Here is a 17,028-nt window from a genome sequence, read left to right as displayed (position 1 = left end):
CTATCAGGCTTTGCCTCTGGTCCCATCCAAGCAACTCCTGAGCACAGGGATAGGAGCTGTTCTTTAAGCCAAAGTTCATCCCACAGGGCAAGTGCTGAAGGAGGAGCATGGACTGCCCTTCCAAACAGTAAACTGCTCTCATGAACATGTAACTTATGATTCAATGTAAAGGTGAAACAGGGTTATAATGCTTGCTCCTCTGTTTGGATTTGTAATTTGTAACATACTTTTATACCCACCATTTCAGTTGATGCTCACAGTAACACTATTGACATATATATGATCCCCATTTTACACATAAGAAAGTTCATCTCATCAGCATGTATTTTTTGAGTGCCTATTATTAAAAACAGAAGCAAACATGCAAGTGCGAAGCCCTTGCCCTCCTAGAGCTCACATTCTGCTGGGGAAGGCAGACAGACAATGGACAAACAGTCAGAAGTGAAGACACGGGCAGCCAGGTAAGGGTTAAGAGGGGCTGGGGTTGTGGGTTGGGTATCAGAGAAGGCGACATTTGAGAAGCATGAATGAGGGTTTAGTGACTGGTGAGTCCTGGCCTGAGCCCAGAAGTGTCTTCCAATACCCAGTTGTGTGCTTTCCATTACCTCACACCTGGGTCTCTAACATGATTAGTCATGTGATAAACATTTGTCTTGGACTGGATCCAATAGATAACCCTCTTCAATAGCTGATCACAAACAATTTGATTCGATGTGAATCCTCACACTTGGATTTCTCCTTTTAAATATTCACTTGCCACCATAAATTCTATGTAATGCCTTCCTTTCCCTCTTACATTGTACCCAAATATGTTGCTTTTCCTCTGTGGGTGAGAGCTAAACTTTAAAAACAAAACAAAAGAAATTTTACATTTCTGAAACTTAGCTATCCAGAAACCTTATCTTTCTGGAACTTTGCCCCAAACCAAGCAAGAAACAAATAAGGCCTACCTAGCTACCTATCTACATACAATCATACTGCTTCAGTTATCTGTGAGTCTTACTTCCAAGTAACAAATGGCTCCAAAACTGTGGTTTAAAACACATCCATTTACTTGCTCATGATTCCAGGTTGGGCCAGCCTCGTGCTGCTCTCCCTTGGGGCCTCACACAGCGGCAGGTGTCTGGAGGTGTGCTGAGGGACCCAGAGGTCTTCACTCGTGTCCGGTACTTCAGCTGGAGGGCTGGCCGGCAGCCCCTCTCCACGCAGTGTTTCCAGCACGGCAGCCAGATGCTGGTGGCTCAGGCAACAAGACAAAAAAGCGGAAGCTGCCAGGCTGCTTAAGGCGCTTGCACTGCATCATCCGCCACCATGTTCTGTTGGTCGAAGCGAATCACAAGTTCAGCCCAGATTCAGCCAGAGGGAAACAGATCCCACCGTTAGCTGGAATGAGCAGCACATATGAGTCTGGGAAGAAGTGTTGATGTCCATATTTGAGAGCAAACTACCACACTTATCTACAGACACACACACACACACACACACACACACACACACACACACACACACACACACAGAGTACAATGTCCACAAAGTGACAGTTGACTGTTAAAGATCCCACTCATGGCAATATATATCCTGTTCCTTGGTTTCCTTTCCTTAACTCATTCCAAAATGCATCCTTTTCTCATAGTCTTATTCTACAGACCCAAATCTGCTGGTAGGACTTCCTCTTGGTTAATGTTTAAGCAGCAAAGTGCAAGGGAAAGACAACACTTTTACAGTCAGACCCCTGGGGCTTGGCTCCCTGCCCCATCTTGGGAAAACTACTTAACATCTTCAAGCATATGGTTTTTTACCTGTAAGTTGGGATAATGCCTCTATCTAATAGGATTGTTGTGAGGAGAAATAAGAGGACATTTCTCAAGTATGTGGCACATAATCTAGCTTAACATATAATAGGTTCCTTCCCTTTCTCCCCCTCCCTTTCTCTTACCTCAGACTTGAGACATCCCCTTTGTCACTGTAACATGGCTTAGTTAGAGAAATAGGTGCAGGGAGCCAGGTTGTCCATGGGTTTTGTTGTACTTACTTGGTGAGCTTTATGATATTAGACAAGCAGCTTAACCTCTTGGTGCCTCATTCTCCTCTGTAAAATGGGGACTGTAATGGTGCCTCACTTGTAGGGCTGTTGGAAATAAGTAAGCACAGACAGTGGCACAGGAGCAGCACCTGATGAATGATTGGTGTTGTAAGTATAATAATATTGTACATCAATTAGTTTTTGTTATTGTTATTATTTGGCCCTATGCCTTGAATTGGAGCAGGTGTTTTCGAATACCTCTTACCCTTTCCCCCAGGCCATTCTAGGGAACCCCGATTGTGTTCCTTTAGGACAAAGGTTCCAAACTCTAAGAATGCCCCCCAAAACTGGCTTCCCTATTGTGGGGCTCCAAGAGCCATACTTTCACCCCTCCAGTTTCCCAGATTCCCAGGTGAGACCCAAGGGGTATAGTCATCGGCCACCCCTCTCCCATGTTACAACTCACCTAAAGAGATTCTGGGAAGAAGTAAAGTCCTTACATGAAATAACAAGGGACAGCAGTGCATACCTGCTGTTACTCAGACAGTAGTTCTCTAAGGTAGCCCTTGCCCAACACTTCACTGCCCTCAGGCTTCAGTTCAGATGTCTTGTGGCACCTGAGCCCTCCACTGAGCGTCTCTTCTTCCTGTTCTGTGTCTTACTTACACCTGCCATACAAGGTGCCGAAGGTATAGGATTACTCCTCTTCTAAATAAAACGCCATCTGATCTCTGCTGATAAGCCATTCAGGTAGAAGGCTGGTACTGTAGGGTTGGGGCCTGGAAAGAACCTCTGTGTGTCAAGGCGGGCCCACCTTTTGGCCAGACCATAGCAGCAAGCAGCCAAGCATTGATCACTTCATCTGCAGATAATGCCCCTCTAACATGCTCCCTCTAGTTGCATTTTTTTCCCCAGTGGTCACAATGCTTCATTTAAGTCAGCTTGACCCTTTCAGGCTACTACCTCCAGCCAATCCAGACACCAGCCTCTTCCACCTTGTGTATGTGGATGCCATTGCCATAGCCATCGTTGGATTTTCCGTGACCATCTCAATGGCCAAGACCTTGGCAAATAAACATGGCTACCAGGTTGATGGCAATCAGGTAAAAATCTGTCATTTCCTGCACATGTTTCTTAGTGGTATAGTCATCGTGCTCTGCTATGGATGGCAAATGAACTAGATTCCTCTATCTTTGTAGAAAAACTTTTAGTTTGATGATGAATGTATTTTAAGCATGTTTTTATCAAAATATGATTTTTTTCCCCATGATTTACATGCATTAGATCATCTGAACACTGAGGTACAGAGTCCTACCTCACCTCATGGGCAGGGTGCAGCTGGAAAGGTGAACTCTCCAGTCTGGAGCTTGCAGTCTGCCCTTTTCCTGCAGATGTTATCCCTGTTTGTAAAGCTCACAGGCTGCAAATCCACTGTGTTTCCAGAATCATTTTTACTCTACTGGAAGCCTTCTTTTTGTTCATTAAACTTTGAGTATATGATCAATTACTCAAACTTCACAATATATTCTTTGCCGCCTTCTTTTATAACATAGCTACAGATAAGGTGTTTAATCCAAGTATCACAAGCTATCATTTTGGCATGACAATGTCTGTCTAACACACTGTATTTTGAAGAAGAGACGAGATGCTTCACATACACAACACAGTGATCCAACTAGGAAGACCAGAAGTAGCCCTGAAAGCAGGGCTCACCCTCTGGTCCTGGGAGGACGCTGGCTTGTACTTGCTGATGCACAAGGGCTCAGGCATTTAAAAGATGCCAGGAGCCCTATATGCCAATAACTTTCTCTTGAACAACAAAAATATTTTATCCTTTCTGCTGCTATTTTCTCTTAAAAAAAATTATTTGTGTAGAGCATGTGTTTGGAAAAGAGTGGGTTAAGTGCAGCATTTATCTCAGACACAATAAAAATTCAGTGATTTTCTCCCACCTTTAATTATGTAATAATCTTTATTTTGAGCTTCTGCCAAGTAAATTATTGTATCTGAAAGAGAACAAAAATACAGCCTATGCTGCTGAAAATATACATTAAGTAGGCCACCATGCTTACTTCTTGAAGAATGACTGCTCTCTTTTGTGCTTTGTTTCCATGTGGAAAAGGAACTCATTGCCCTGGGACTGTGCAATTCCATTGGCTCGCTCTTCCAGACCTTTTCAATTTCTTGCTCTTTGTCTCGAAGCCTTGTTCAGGAGGGGACTGGAGGGAAGACACAGGTGTGTATACAACTGGACCTCTAAGGACTGGCGATGTGGATGGTAAACTTTAATCCCTTAATTCTATTCCAAATGCAAACAGAGCTGCTCTGCATAAAGATCTCTGCTCCAGTGAGCTGGGTAGTGAGTCAGAGAAGGGCATGATCGGTTGAAGTAAATCACAGAAACAAATTGATAGGAAAGAGGTATATTCTCCAGTTAAATTGAAAAATTATGCACTACTCCATGCAATCACTAAACCTCAGAATTGAGACATAGGATGTTGTCATGAAAGCCTGAGTCTTAGTATAGGCAGAATGCCAACACCATCTAATAGAACTTTCTTCAGAGATGAAAATGTTCAGTATTTGCACCATCCATATGGCAGCCACTAGCCCCATGTGCTCATAAGCATTTGAAATGTGGCTAGTGTAACTAAGACCTGAGTTTTAAATTGTATTTAATTTTTTGAACTTAATTAGCCACATGTGGCTGGTGGCTACCGCACTGGACAGTAGGGTCTCATCTGATCTCCTCTGACCCTTCTAGTCTCAGGTCAGCCCCAGGCATCTCTTCCCCGCCCCTACCAAGGGCATCCCAGTCAGGGTATTTAAGCATTTCAGCTTCTGTTTAAAAGCTACAAGAGGAACCAAAACTTCAGGGAGGGAGTGGGAAGTAAGTATAGGTTTATGTTATAGTTGGTGTGATATTTGAAGCCATAGTTTCTTCATCTTCCCACAGTGATTATCAGAAGACTTAGACCAATCCATGCCCTGCCTTTTACTCCAGTCTCCTAAAAGCCCCTTCCATGTGTCTTCTCTCAGCTCGCAGGTTGTTTGGCCTCACTGATGATTCTCCTGGTCATATTAGCCACCGGATTCCTCTTCGAATCATTACCCCAGGTATGTCACTTGGACTTTGTGCAAATCTTTTACATGTGTGGAGAGTTTGCTACTTTGTTTTTGTATATTTGTGGCCATCTTGGGGTTGGGGGGGTTGCTATACCCCTAGCAGGGTGGTATGAGAAAGGTTCAAGGCTAGGACCAAGATCCTGCCCTACAATCTGTTGGTAACCAGGACCTTGGGAAAGCCATCTCAACATCTGTGGGTCTCAGTTGCCTTATCTGCAAAATGGGAGTTCAGATTGGCTAATTGATAAGGTCCTTTTATCACCTTGTACTTCCGTTAAAAATCTGAGATGGCCTCCACTCATGAGACATTGGTTTTATGATATATTTAACCTAGTAGAAATCAGAAATGATAAAGAATAGAGAAAATCATAATATAGGAAGACCTGGGTGAAATAATTCCTTGAGTACCAAGTTTAATTCTGAACTTCTTGACCACCATGCAGGTTTGCTACTAGGATATAAGCATGGTTTTCCAAGGTCCGTTTTAGCTAACCAAGTCCTGAAAATGCAGGTGTTCGTGGCTCCAAACGAACCATCACTGCCATATAGGAAGTGAGTGGGGAGAGGATGTCGGGAGGGCAGCAGGAGGACAGTAAGGAGCCAGCAGAGGGGGCTCTTTGGACACAAGAAGAGAGGCATGCGTGGATGTCCTGTGTTTCAGGCTGTGCTGTCAGCCATTGTGATCGTCAACCTGAAAGGAATGTTTATGCAATTCTCAGACCTCCCCTTTTTCTGGAGAACCAGCAAAATAGAACTGGTAAGTAACAAAGGTGTTTGTCAGGTGAATATGTCCCAGCCACACTTGGATTAGTGCTGATAAAGATGTGAGAAAGACAAGTTAGTTCAGTCAGTTGTTACATGTAGTATCCAGTTGAGCAAGTTTAGCTACCGTGTGTTCACATGCATGTGTATGTGTGCGTGTGTGTAACTCCTAGGAAATTTTTAACATGATTCTCCATAAAGCTTTCTGCTTTCTGTTTAGACCATCTGGCTTACCACCTTTGTTTCCTCCTTGTTCCTGGGACTGGACTATGGTTTGATTACTGCTGTGATCATTGCTCTGCTGACTGTGATTTACAGAACACAGAGGTGAGTGCAGAGATTGGCAAAGGCACGAGCATCCTGTATAAGATTGCCATTTTGTCTTCGAATGTATTGCGTTAGTCAGCAGACCTCACTGGACTCTGAGCACCTGGACTGTAGAGGCAGGGTTCCTGGAGTCCAGTGCCACACATATCATGCGTGTTCTCTAAGTGTTTGTTGAGGGAATTTACTTAGAAAAGCAGCTAACCTTTGTATTATATATTCTCACTCACAAAGTACTTGCACATACATGCCAAGAAGCACCTGGGCATAGAAGCAAGACCATGGAATGTCAAATCAAAGACCTTGAGTCATACCCTGGCTTTGACCTTGAACAACTTACCTGACCCTGCTGGGCCTCAATTTCTCATCCACACTGTGATAGGAACAAGCCCAACAGGATTATTCAGAGGCTATAATAAGGTAATAGCAGGTGCTTAGGAGGTAGTATCTTTTATCATTGCAGTAGCTACTTTGAGCCAGATTACCCTCTAAAACGACTTAGGAATTAGGGCTCTTGGGAAGCAATGTTTAAATTAATTCAAACCAAACTCAGAACTTCTGTGCTAATTTGAGGTTTTTGTTTTCTCCCCACTCCTTCAGTTGACCACCTCCACTCCTTAAGTCAGACTCATGAGAAACAAAACAAAAATATCCTCTCCTACTTTAGAATTAGACTAGGAAAACAATTCTGTGTGCTGAGTGGCATAGAGTGGCATGAGAATTTGCCTTACACATGTCCCTGGCATGACTGGAGCTCTGCACAATTCATTATCACCCCATGTCTACATGCCAGTCTTTTGTCTTGACCAGATTGTTTGCATGATATGATGTGATGTGTGTGGTCTCTATAGTGTGTGTGTGTGTGTGTGTCTGTGTGTGGTGTTTTGTGTATGTGTGTATGTAAGGGGTATGTGTGTGTGTGTGGTCCTAGTAGTGTGAGCTGTATGTGCTGTGAGTATATTGTGTATGGGGCAGGGCGTGGCATGGTTAGGCTTGGGATGGCACTGGGAGGTGAGATATGTGTTGCCCTCCTGCAAGGGTACCATGTGAGGATACAGTATTCCTGAATTCACTAGGAAATCCATAAATGACACGGAAACATGAAAAACTTCGTGTTTAAATCACATATGGGGCCTGCACACAATGAACCGTAACACACCCACTCTCTGTCTTCAGTCCTAGCTACAAAGTCCTCGGGCAGCTTCCTGATACTGATGTATATATCGATATAGATGCATATGAGGAGGTATGACTTATTTCTATCATTTTAAGTGGTTGTAAGAATGGGATGTCATTGGCTAAGTAAATATTATTTTTCCCTCAGATAAAAAGTGAGGATGAAAAGCTGGGGAGTGTGGTGGTCAAAGTGAAAGGCCTGAACTCCGATTTACTGTGTGGATTCAGTTTTATAGTTTATACTGTACATTAATTACTCAAATGCCTGCCTGATATTTATTTGTCTTCTTTTCTTAATGGAGATAAATAGGATTGCTATTTTTTTCCTCCTTCCAAAGAATTATGTGCTGGCCTACTCATTTCCAAACTGTGTTTTGAGTTCCAGGAAGACTTGTAATAAAATATCCACTCTGTTTCACTTGTGTCCATTTTGACTCCTGCCTGTATTCCATAAATCAACGAATATAAATCTCTGTTCGCTTTATTTGCCTGCTTCTCACAGTCTGAGTGGCACTCTACCCTTTCCTATCCATTTTCTTTTCGCTTTTTTCAATATCTTTCAGCTTCTTCTTTGTGTTTTACAGCAAGAATGAAACAAAGGAATATTCACAATAGAAATGGGAAGATGTACATTTTTTCAAGGCTGTCTTCTCAGTCTCCCCTGCCACCCCCTGAGCATGCATAGGTAGGGTAGGGTGACAATATTTTATTTAAACACTATAAAGGGCCCTTAGCAACTTCCATATTAATTTTCAAGTTGGAGGAGGGGAGCAATTGCAGTTTTTACTCTGAAATTTTCTGTGTGTTAAATTCACTAATATTTTATTTCTCAGGTGAAAGAAATACCTGGAATAAAAATATTCCAAATAAATGCTCCAATTTATTATGCAAATAGTGACTTGTATAGCAGTGCATTAAAAAGAAAGGTAAGTCACAAGAAATTAAGAGTGTAATTATTTCTGAGGAGGGAACCTGTGCATCAAGAGTGGTGTGAGGGCCACTTAAATGTCTTGGTATACCTTGTATACTGTTTCATTCTCTCTCTTTCTCTACTTTTTTTTTCTCTCTACTTTCTTTCAGTGGTAAAATACATAAACATAAAGTTTACCATTTTAACCACTTTCAAGTGTACAATTCAGTGGATGGAATTAAGTACATTCACATTGCTGTGCAACTAACACTACTGTTCATTCTCTTTTATCATATATATATATATTACCTTTTCAAAAAAATTGTAAGAAAAAATGTGAAAAAAATTTAGGTTTCTTACCCTTAGCATTACATATGCTCTTTGGGTCATAATTAGAACTTGACCCCACACTGCCCCGTATATATGAAAACCTCCCAGTCCACCCACAGAGTCTCTTAAATATAAGAATTGGAAGGATCTAAGTTTGAAAAATACTACCTTTAAAGTTCTCTCCAATACCTTAGCCTCTGGTTATCTTGAATCCAGACCAAGAATAGGGAAGGTTCGGATGTTCTGTTAATGAGGGCATACCTTAGCTCAGGGTGTATGAGGGAGAGGGATGGGGAGAGCAGGCTGGGCTGGCCCCCGGACAAAGAAAACCGTCAGATGGAGAGATCTGAAGATCAGCTGCGTTTGGATGGGATCCTGGCAGCCAAGAAGTGACTCTGTGTATCTTGCTCTTCTGTAAAGACTGGAGTGAACCCAGCACTCATTATGAGCGCCAGAAGAAAGGCCGTGAGGAAGTACGCCAAGGAGGTCGGGAATGCAAGTGTGGCCAACGCCACCGTTGTCCGAGTGGTGAGTGGCCTCCTCATCCCACTTTTCCCTTCTGTCTTGCTCAGTAATGGCCCCCCAGCCTTTATTCATGGTTGAAGTTTTAGCACAACATGAAGTCTCTAAAATACAAAAGCTTAGAAACGATCCGTACGAAAGATGGATGATAAGGTCGGTTATGAGAACACCTCTGAAATAAGTATTAACATGAACCCTGGAAAACACTGCTTTAGAAAGTAAAGATAACATAGTACCTCAGTCCGTTGTACCATTCGTACTGTGTCACACACTCATCCAGCTGACAGCAAGAACCTAGGAGCCTGGTTTTGCCGTGCAGGCATATGGTGCCTTGTGGTCTGTCTTGCTGAAGCTAATGGAACTATTTTAGAAGTTAGGGAAGAATGGATGTGGTGGCTAAGGAGAGTGGATTTCATTGGACTAAAAAAAAAAAAAAAAACGGAGAAGAAGAAACTAAGTTAAAACCAAATATTATGCACATCTGTTTCTTGTCAGATTTTTTGGAAGAGATCTGGTATAGTCAGTAGCTTGAGAATATAAGGACTAATTTTCTCTTATAAATCTCAGGACCAAAATGTGAGTAGTTTATAGAATTCTGGTTTGGTTTGGTTTCTGACACAGGATGCAGAAGTGGATGGAGGAGATGGCACCAAGCCTGAAGAAAATGAAGATGAAGTGAAATATCCCCCAATAGTCATTAAAAGCACATTTCCTGAAGAAGTGCAAAGATTTATGCCCCCAGGGGATAACGTCCACACCGTCATTCTGGATTTTACACAAGTCAACTTTATTGATTCTGTTGGTGTAAAAACTCTGGCAGGGGTAAGCATCATGTTAAACAAGTCATTTAATATCTCTGTGCCAGTGAAAGCTGAGAGTTGAACTAGGGCCCCTTTTCAACTCAAAACTGTTTTTTGTTGCTGTTTGTTTCAGCTTTTGATTGTGGAAAATTCCAGAAATATACAAAAGTCAAGATTATAGTGTAATGAATCCCTGTGTAACTATCACTCAGGTTAAAGAATTTTCTATTTAGGGTCTGTCTCATGTCATTTATTCCCCACACGCTCTTATTTTGAAGCACATCACATCATCTGTAAATATTTTAGTATTTATCTGTAACAGAAGATTCTTCTAAAAATCATTGCCATAATACCTTTATTACAACTAAATAAAATTTAGCAAGGACTCTCTGATATCCCTAATTATCACTGTATAGAAAACTTACAAGAAATACCATCTTATTTTTAAATGATTAGCTCACAAATGCATAAGATAATTATCGAAGCAAAATAGCTCAAGTAAATGAACTCAAGTGTCTGTGTCACTAAATATGTATTGGTAGAGCAAGAGTTTCCTCTGGCACACAGTCAAGAGAAACTAACCTTTACTACAACATTATTACAGATTGTGAAAGAATACGGAGATGTCGGCATTTATGTGTATTTAGCAGGATGCAGTCGTGAGTACACTTCTACAAGGGGGAGGAGTTTTAACATTTTGGTTTTGTTTCTCTCTTTTTAATAACTGCACTTGGAAATATTTTTCCTTAACTTTACTTTTTGGTGAAAATGAAAACTATTCTGAAAATCACCCTAAACCCAGCTTTGAAATTAGCCACTTATCCGCCCCCCTGTCCCTGGGCTACCCGTGGCAGGCCTCCTGACCTGGGGTTGGAAGAAAGGAGATAGTAAACCATGGCCCTGGGCTGGTGCATATTTTGATAATTATTTAATGGCTGCCATAAACATGCTTATATAAAATCACAGGTTTTTCCATATATGCCTGCTATTTTTGTTTTATATTAAATTTTGGCTAAAAGTGCTTGAAAATGAAATCTACATAAAGACATCACTTTTCACCTACCAGAATGGCAATGAACAAAACTGTTTGATGACATGCATATGTGGCCACCACAGTACTGCCTGTAAAACAACAGACTGGAAAAGACTCAAGAGTCATACAAAAGGGACCAGTTAAACAAACAAGGGTAACATCCACACCATAGAATACCATGTAGTGGTAAAAATGAAGTAAGAACATCCAGTAGAATATACGTAGTACGCTGTCTTTTGGTGAAGGAAAAGGCGTGAAATAAGAACATATTTTTTTATTTACTATATTTGTATAGAGAAATTGTGAAAGAATGCACAAGAGAATAAAAGTACGTTCCTGCGACTGAGGGTGTCGCCACAGGAACAGGGACTGGAGTGAGACTTTTTATAATATTTAATATTTAGGGTACATGAAAGTGTTACTTTTTTTTTTAATGTTCAAAGTGGATACCCAGAGCGCAGACTAATTTTCTTCTCTTCTTTTATAGCACAAGTTGTGAATGACCTCACTCAAAATCAGTTTTTTGAAAATCCCGCCCTAAGGGAGCTGCTGTTCCACAGCATCCATGACGCAGTGCTAGGCAGCCAGGTTCGGGAGGCGCTGGCTGAGCAGGAAGCCTCGGCCCTGCCTCCCCAGGAGGACCTAGAGCCCAATGCTGCTCCTGAAGCGTAGAGGAGGAACTCAGCCTGGGGTGGGGTGTGAGCTGCTCGGGAAACTACCAATTTACACATTTTAAATACTAGACACTAGCTTTATTTTTCTAAGGGTAAATACTAGTAAAGGCTTGATTTGGAGGATGAATGATGCATAGCAAGATGTATCTTACTTGTGGTTTGCTTGTTTTTTTTCATTGAATATTTCAAAGATAAATTAGCCTTTTGCCTGCATTTTTGTGCAGTGACATTTCTGTTACTTTTTAGTAGGGTCTTGGTAAGCTTAAAGATTTATTTTCTTTAAGCACTTTACCTACAATTCAGACATGCTGCCACCAGGTGCGTGGTACTTCCTTTTGTAGGTGTTGGTCTACAGACTTTGTGTAATCAGAGTTACCAACAGAGGAGGGAGACCCACAGTTTTCTCAAGCCCTTCTTTTTAAATAACCTTTTATTATTATCAAAGCAATGTAAGTGAACTGCAAACAATTTTTTTAAATAGGAAAGCAAAAGTAAGAAATAAAAACATTCTATTGCCACCACTCAAACATTATCACTAACACCTTAATGCATCCATATCCTTCCAGATCTTTTTCTATGCATATATATTTACATCTTTTAACCAAAAGTAGATCACAGTGTATATAATGGTCTGTGACCTTTCCTTTTTTGTTCAGTCAACCATCTCTACTTTCTCATTCCAGAAAATTTTTACCTCAGGCCATATTCACATTTCCCCAGTTGTCTCCAAATTTGTAGTTGGTCTGTCCAAACTAGTACCCAGTCTATGACCTTATGCTACAGCTGGTCATGTCTCTTAAGTCTGTCTTAATCTAGCTCAGTCCCTTGTATGATGGCATTGACTTGGTAAGGAGACAGGGGCAGTTGTCCCATAGCGTCCCAACTTGTGAATGTGTCTGCTTGCTTTCTGAAGGTGTTAGCTTGTCCTTTGATTTCCTGAACTACCTATAATCTAGAAATTATATCTAAAAGCTTCATGGATTTGAATAAAACTGTTTTTGCTAGAATATATCATAAATGAGACAAATACTTCAAAGGGCATCACTCCAGAAAATATGTAATATCAAGTTGACTCACCCCAACGATGCTAAGGTAGTCACTGGATTAACATGACAGCCTAATCCCCAGTTTCACTCTCTTCTTTATGACTAGTGAGTTATCTATGTGGTGTTCCTTTGGCATTGAATGAATGCCCAGTTCACCAGCAGCATTCACCCAGGGGTTTTAACATCCAGTGATAATCTTTGCCTAAGTAATTTTATTAAGGTTTGTGAATTTTATTTCCAATTCTCTCATTTCATCTGCATTTATTAGTTCGTGTTACCATGTAAACTACATACAGCTTCCCCTCCTCAACTGGAGCTTAAGTACAGTTCTTACTGGAAAGGCAGGTTAAATGTTGCATCTTTTCCATTTAATTACCAACTTCAAAGTAAGGAGTTGGTTTAATAGCTGGTGACAAATTAGGTTCTTTTGGATTTCTTCTTTGGTATAATTGTAGACTCCTAATTTTTATAGTTTTAATGTGCTTCCATCAATTATGGTTATTCTTCTTGGCACTTAAATTGTTAACAACTGTGGCCAGTAGGAGCCCCTAGAAGTTTTGTTCATAGTGAAGTAGCCTTGAAGACTATGTTATTTAAGAAAGCTAACTCCTACATACAGTTTAGTATCTTCCTTAGAAGTCCATACAAGTTCAGTTAGTTCTTCATCAAACTCAGTTTGAACCCTGTCTGTCGGTGAAGCACTTTACAGCTATTCAGAAGGAGTGGTGGCAACTTCAAGCCAATTTATCATCAGAAGGCCTTGCTCCCCTGGTCCTCCCGACCCACTCATTCCAAATCAAAGCACAAGCATTAGCCAAACAGCCTAAAGCCCCCTCTGCTAAGATTTCCTACTCATAGTCAGTTTTTCCTTTACTATGTTGCCTTGACTCCTTGTTTTAGTTTTCATGAAAAAAAACCCCACCTGAAGAAAAGCAGTTAGGTCCCAGGAAAGAACTATGTTAGCATGCATCTATGCCAGACCAAACCCTATGGTTTGTTTGCTTTAATTCCCATCAGGTTTCTTAGTGACTTGACTAATCTAATTCAAAGTAGACCTCCTCCTTTCTAGTTAATACTTTAGCTATAAAATCAAATTAGATTTGTGCTCAGTTACTTCCTTTACAATCATCACACGCAAGATCAGATACATCTGCATTCTGATACAGACTGCCTTCTGAAAGAGCATATATTTGTAGAACCTCGACTTATACTAAAAACTTTTGTAAAAGGGCCGGCATCATGTCAGCCATTCAAGTAGAACTTACAGATTTTAAATAATGTTATAAAATATATCATTGCTTACTTGTTAGGAACTCTTTAGCAAATGTGCTATACACAGTAGATACGCAATCCTAGCTGTAGATTGACAGTAGTGTATAGAAAAAGAATTTGTATCTTACAAATGTGTGTTTAACTGTTAATTTTTAACCTGTTTTGAGTAGAATTCTACCATGTACATAAAAAGCACCAAGTCTTACTGAAGGGAAATTATGTTGTTTCAACATGCCTCTGAAAACCTAAGAATGCATTTCAAAATGTTTTTTATCTATATGTAGATATGTTGGAATGTTTTACTTAGAATTACTTCATATAGTTGAAAATTCCTGACCTTTTTTACTTATGAATTTTGTCTCTACTTGTTTTCAAAGCTAGCCCTGGTTCATGTTCAGATTCTTAACTGCCCTATCAAAATGGCATAATCCATTTATAGATTAGGGACCAGACTCACCTTATTTTATGGCAATATAGGGAAGCCCTGTTTTCAGGAAGGTCCCATATAAAGAAGTTGTTTCTTTCTCAAGTCTTGCACAGTATGACAGTGTTTGATCTCTACTTCATGGATGGTTGGAATTATGTTTGAAAGCAATTGTGAACCAAGAACCAGGAAACTCCTAATTCATGTCAGAGACATGGACTCAGCAGATAATCACATGGTAGATTCTAGTGAGCTCCCAATTGCCAGTCTCATCTGCAGTGAGACTCAGAAACAACAATGGATGTGAATCCTCCCCAAGCCCCGCAAGCAGCTCATTTGGAACTTTTCTGGTAACAGCTAAAATACCCAATCCACATGATTTAATCCTGAATCCTTGTTCATTAACAGAGAAAAGTTGTGTCTGCCTCTAAAGGTACATTGTGAGAATGAGTCTGCCCTCACTGAATGAGTGTGCATGGAGAGGGTAGCAATCCCAGAGAATCTGCCCCAGAGTGGGTAGGTGTTTTTTTCTGTACTTTGGGTTTTGGAGTTGTGTGACCTTGTGTGGGGATGAGGGAGGGACAGGGAGGGAAGGCCTCATCTACTATGTCTGCCCCTTTAAAGAGAGCAAATTAATATAAATCCTCAAATCATAACTTCCTCGGTGTGTGTCTAGAACTGCAGTGAAGTCAGTTAGTGACTGCAGAAACACTGTTGGTCCTTCTTAGTGTACCTCTCAGGGATGCTTTTAGGATTTGGTGTGTTTATATTCTTGAGAATATGGTTTCTGAGTGCTGATAAAAGTTGGCTTGGGCACTGATTATCTAATTCTCCAAATAGCCAACCAAAACACATACAATGGTTTTGGGACCCCTCAAATTCCAACAAAATGTTCAAAAGCTAGTACTGCAGCAGGTTAGACTTGGATTTGATCCAGTTTGAACATTTCAGAAATCTATCTTGCCATTGAAAAAGGCTTACCAGATCTTTTGTTGTACTGGTGTATAGCATGTCATTTTATGTAACACATGAATCTGAGCTTTGTGGAATTTAAATTTTTATGAATCAACCATTTTTTAAATGTTAGAAAAATATTTTTTAAAGTATTACTACACTATTATTTTTCTAGTCATAAACTCTTTGTATTCGGGTTTATCAGCACCTTGGTATATGTATATACATATGTGTTCTTCTGTACACACGTATGTATACACACACGTGCACACATACACACACATTTTAGGTGGAAGGAGTTAACCAGCGAATATCTGTCTTTTTAAATAGGGCACAAACCTGGTAACCTAGATGGTACTGATGCTATCTGCATATACATGCCTGGACAGAAACACTCAGACTTTTCAAATAATCCATTGTACATTTGATTGTGGCCAGCTAGATTTTCATCATGTAACTGAGATGTCAGTATTATTCAGAGCAAGTATTATGTTAGGACTAAATGAGCTCAACATAACCAGTTTGGATTGTCTCAAATTGGTACATATGATGAGTATGTGGCTATATGAAAAAGTGGTTAAGACTTTAAAGGGTATGTTTTAAATGCTTATATTTATTAAAACATTACAAAAATATACATCTTTAGTAATTTACTCAAGTATCTTATTCCAAGCCTGTCCTGAAAATGGTTCACTCTATTTCACACCTCATGACAGAGTAGGGGTCTTAGAAAAATTTTTCTGATTAAAAAAAAAAAGTCAAGGATGTTGACTTTTATGAATACCTTTACAAATTTCTGCTTGAAATTTTTCATATTTAATATTTCAATTCAATACTTGTAACATATTCTAGGTTGTCAACTTTTCCTTTTGCGAATTAAAATGTATCCAGCTTTGTTTTGCACTATGAATATTGAACTGCAATAAAAATATTCCTTATTGTGCTTGGGGTCTGAGTATTTTCGGGGGTGGGTAAGGAGATAACTGTGGTGGAAGACGGGAGAGGATTTAGTGGTGATTGCACAGGAAATAATTTTAAAGAGATCTGTTGAAGATTCAGTAACAGAAGCTTTACCAAAATTTTAAACCATTAATTTATAAAATGAAAATAAGCACTTCTTTGTATGAAGCCAATTCTAGGCTTTCTAAATTACAGCTTTATGTATATATTTTTTTCTTTCTGCTTTACTCTTTTGCTGGTCATGAAAATCAATAGTTCTTCTAGATTAATTTGAAATGAACTCAAATGGCAAAGCAAAATACATTACATTGGATGTTTCTTCCACTTTAAAAAAACTGAAAAAGTTTAATTTTTCAACATGGTAGGAAAAACACATTGAAATGTATGTCGTCATGTGCACAGATGGGCAATTTTGATGGGGGCAGAAGAGCAGAATTGTGAGGAGCACAGGTGGTGGACCTGACAGACTTGGACTTGAATGCCAACTCTGCTACAAGCTCATCAGTGAGGAAAGGTTTTGCGTCTATTAGATCAAGATCCACTAGATCCCCTCACTGGGCAGATGGGAGGATACAAGGTGATATATGTACAGCACCTAGCCAGCTCGTGTCTACAACATACATGGTCTAAGCAAGCACTTTAAGATGTAGAACCTTACATGGTAGTGGATCAAAAACAGGCAACATACATTA

The 17,028-nt window shown here is 40.1% G+C and overlaps 1 protein-coding gene across 3 annotated transcripts in view; it reads left to right on the top strand.

Annotated features, from left to right (window-relative positions):
- Nucleotides 1–16,953, top strand: part of SLC26A5 (solute carrier family 26 member 5) — a 52,483-nt gene extending 35,530 nt beyond the window's left edge. For all 3 annotated transcript variants that reach the window (XM_073238976.1, XM_073238978.1, XM_073238977.1), the window contains 11 exons: nucleotides 2,979–3,126; nucleotides 4,146–4,259; nucleotides 5,063–5,140; nucleotides 5,811–5,906; nucleotides 6,132–6,238; nucleotides 7,412–7,481; nucleotides 8,245–8,337; nucleotides 9,072–9,179; nucleotides 9,795–9,995; nucleotides 10,578–10,632; nucleotides 11,494–16,953. In XM_073238976.1, the coding sequence (XP_073095077.1) occupies nucleotides 2,979–3,126; nucleotides 4,146–4,259; nucleotides 5,063–5,140; nucleotides 5,811–5,906; nucleotides 6,132–6,238; nucleotides 7,412–7,481; nucleotides 8,245–8,337; nucleotides 9,072–9,179; nucleotides 9,795–9,995; nucleotides 10,578–10,632; nucleotides 11,494–11,678 (1,255 nt within the window). In that variant the 3' untranslated portion in view covers nucleotides 11,679–16,953. The remainder of the gene's footprint in view (nucleotides 1–2,978; nucleotides 3,127–4,145; nucleotides 4,260–5,062; nucleotides 5,141–5,810; nucleotides 5,907–6,131; nucleotides 6,239–7,411; nucleotides 7,482–8,244; nucleotides 8,338–9,071; nucleotides 9,180–9,794; nucleotides 9,996–10,577; nucleotides 10,633–11,493) is intronic.
- Nucleotides 16,954–17,028: the final 75 nt, after the last annotated feature.

The sequence above is a fragment of the Manis javanica genome, chromosome 6, assembly GCF_040802235.1.
Source record: "Manis javanica isolate MJ-LG chromosome 6, MJ_LKY, whole genome shotgun sequence".
Classification (NCBI taxonomy): domain Eukaryota; kingdom Metazoa; phylum Chordata; class Mammalia; order Pholidota; family Manidae; genus Manis; species Manis javanica.
Note: the sequence above shows the minus strand (reverse complement) of the source record. Positions and strands in the feature narration are given on the sequence as shown.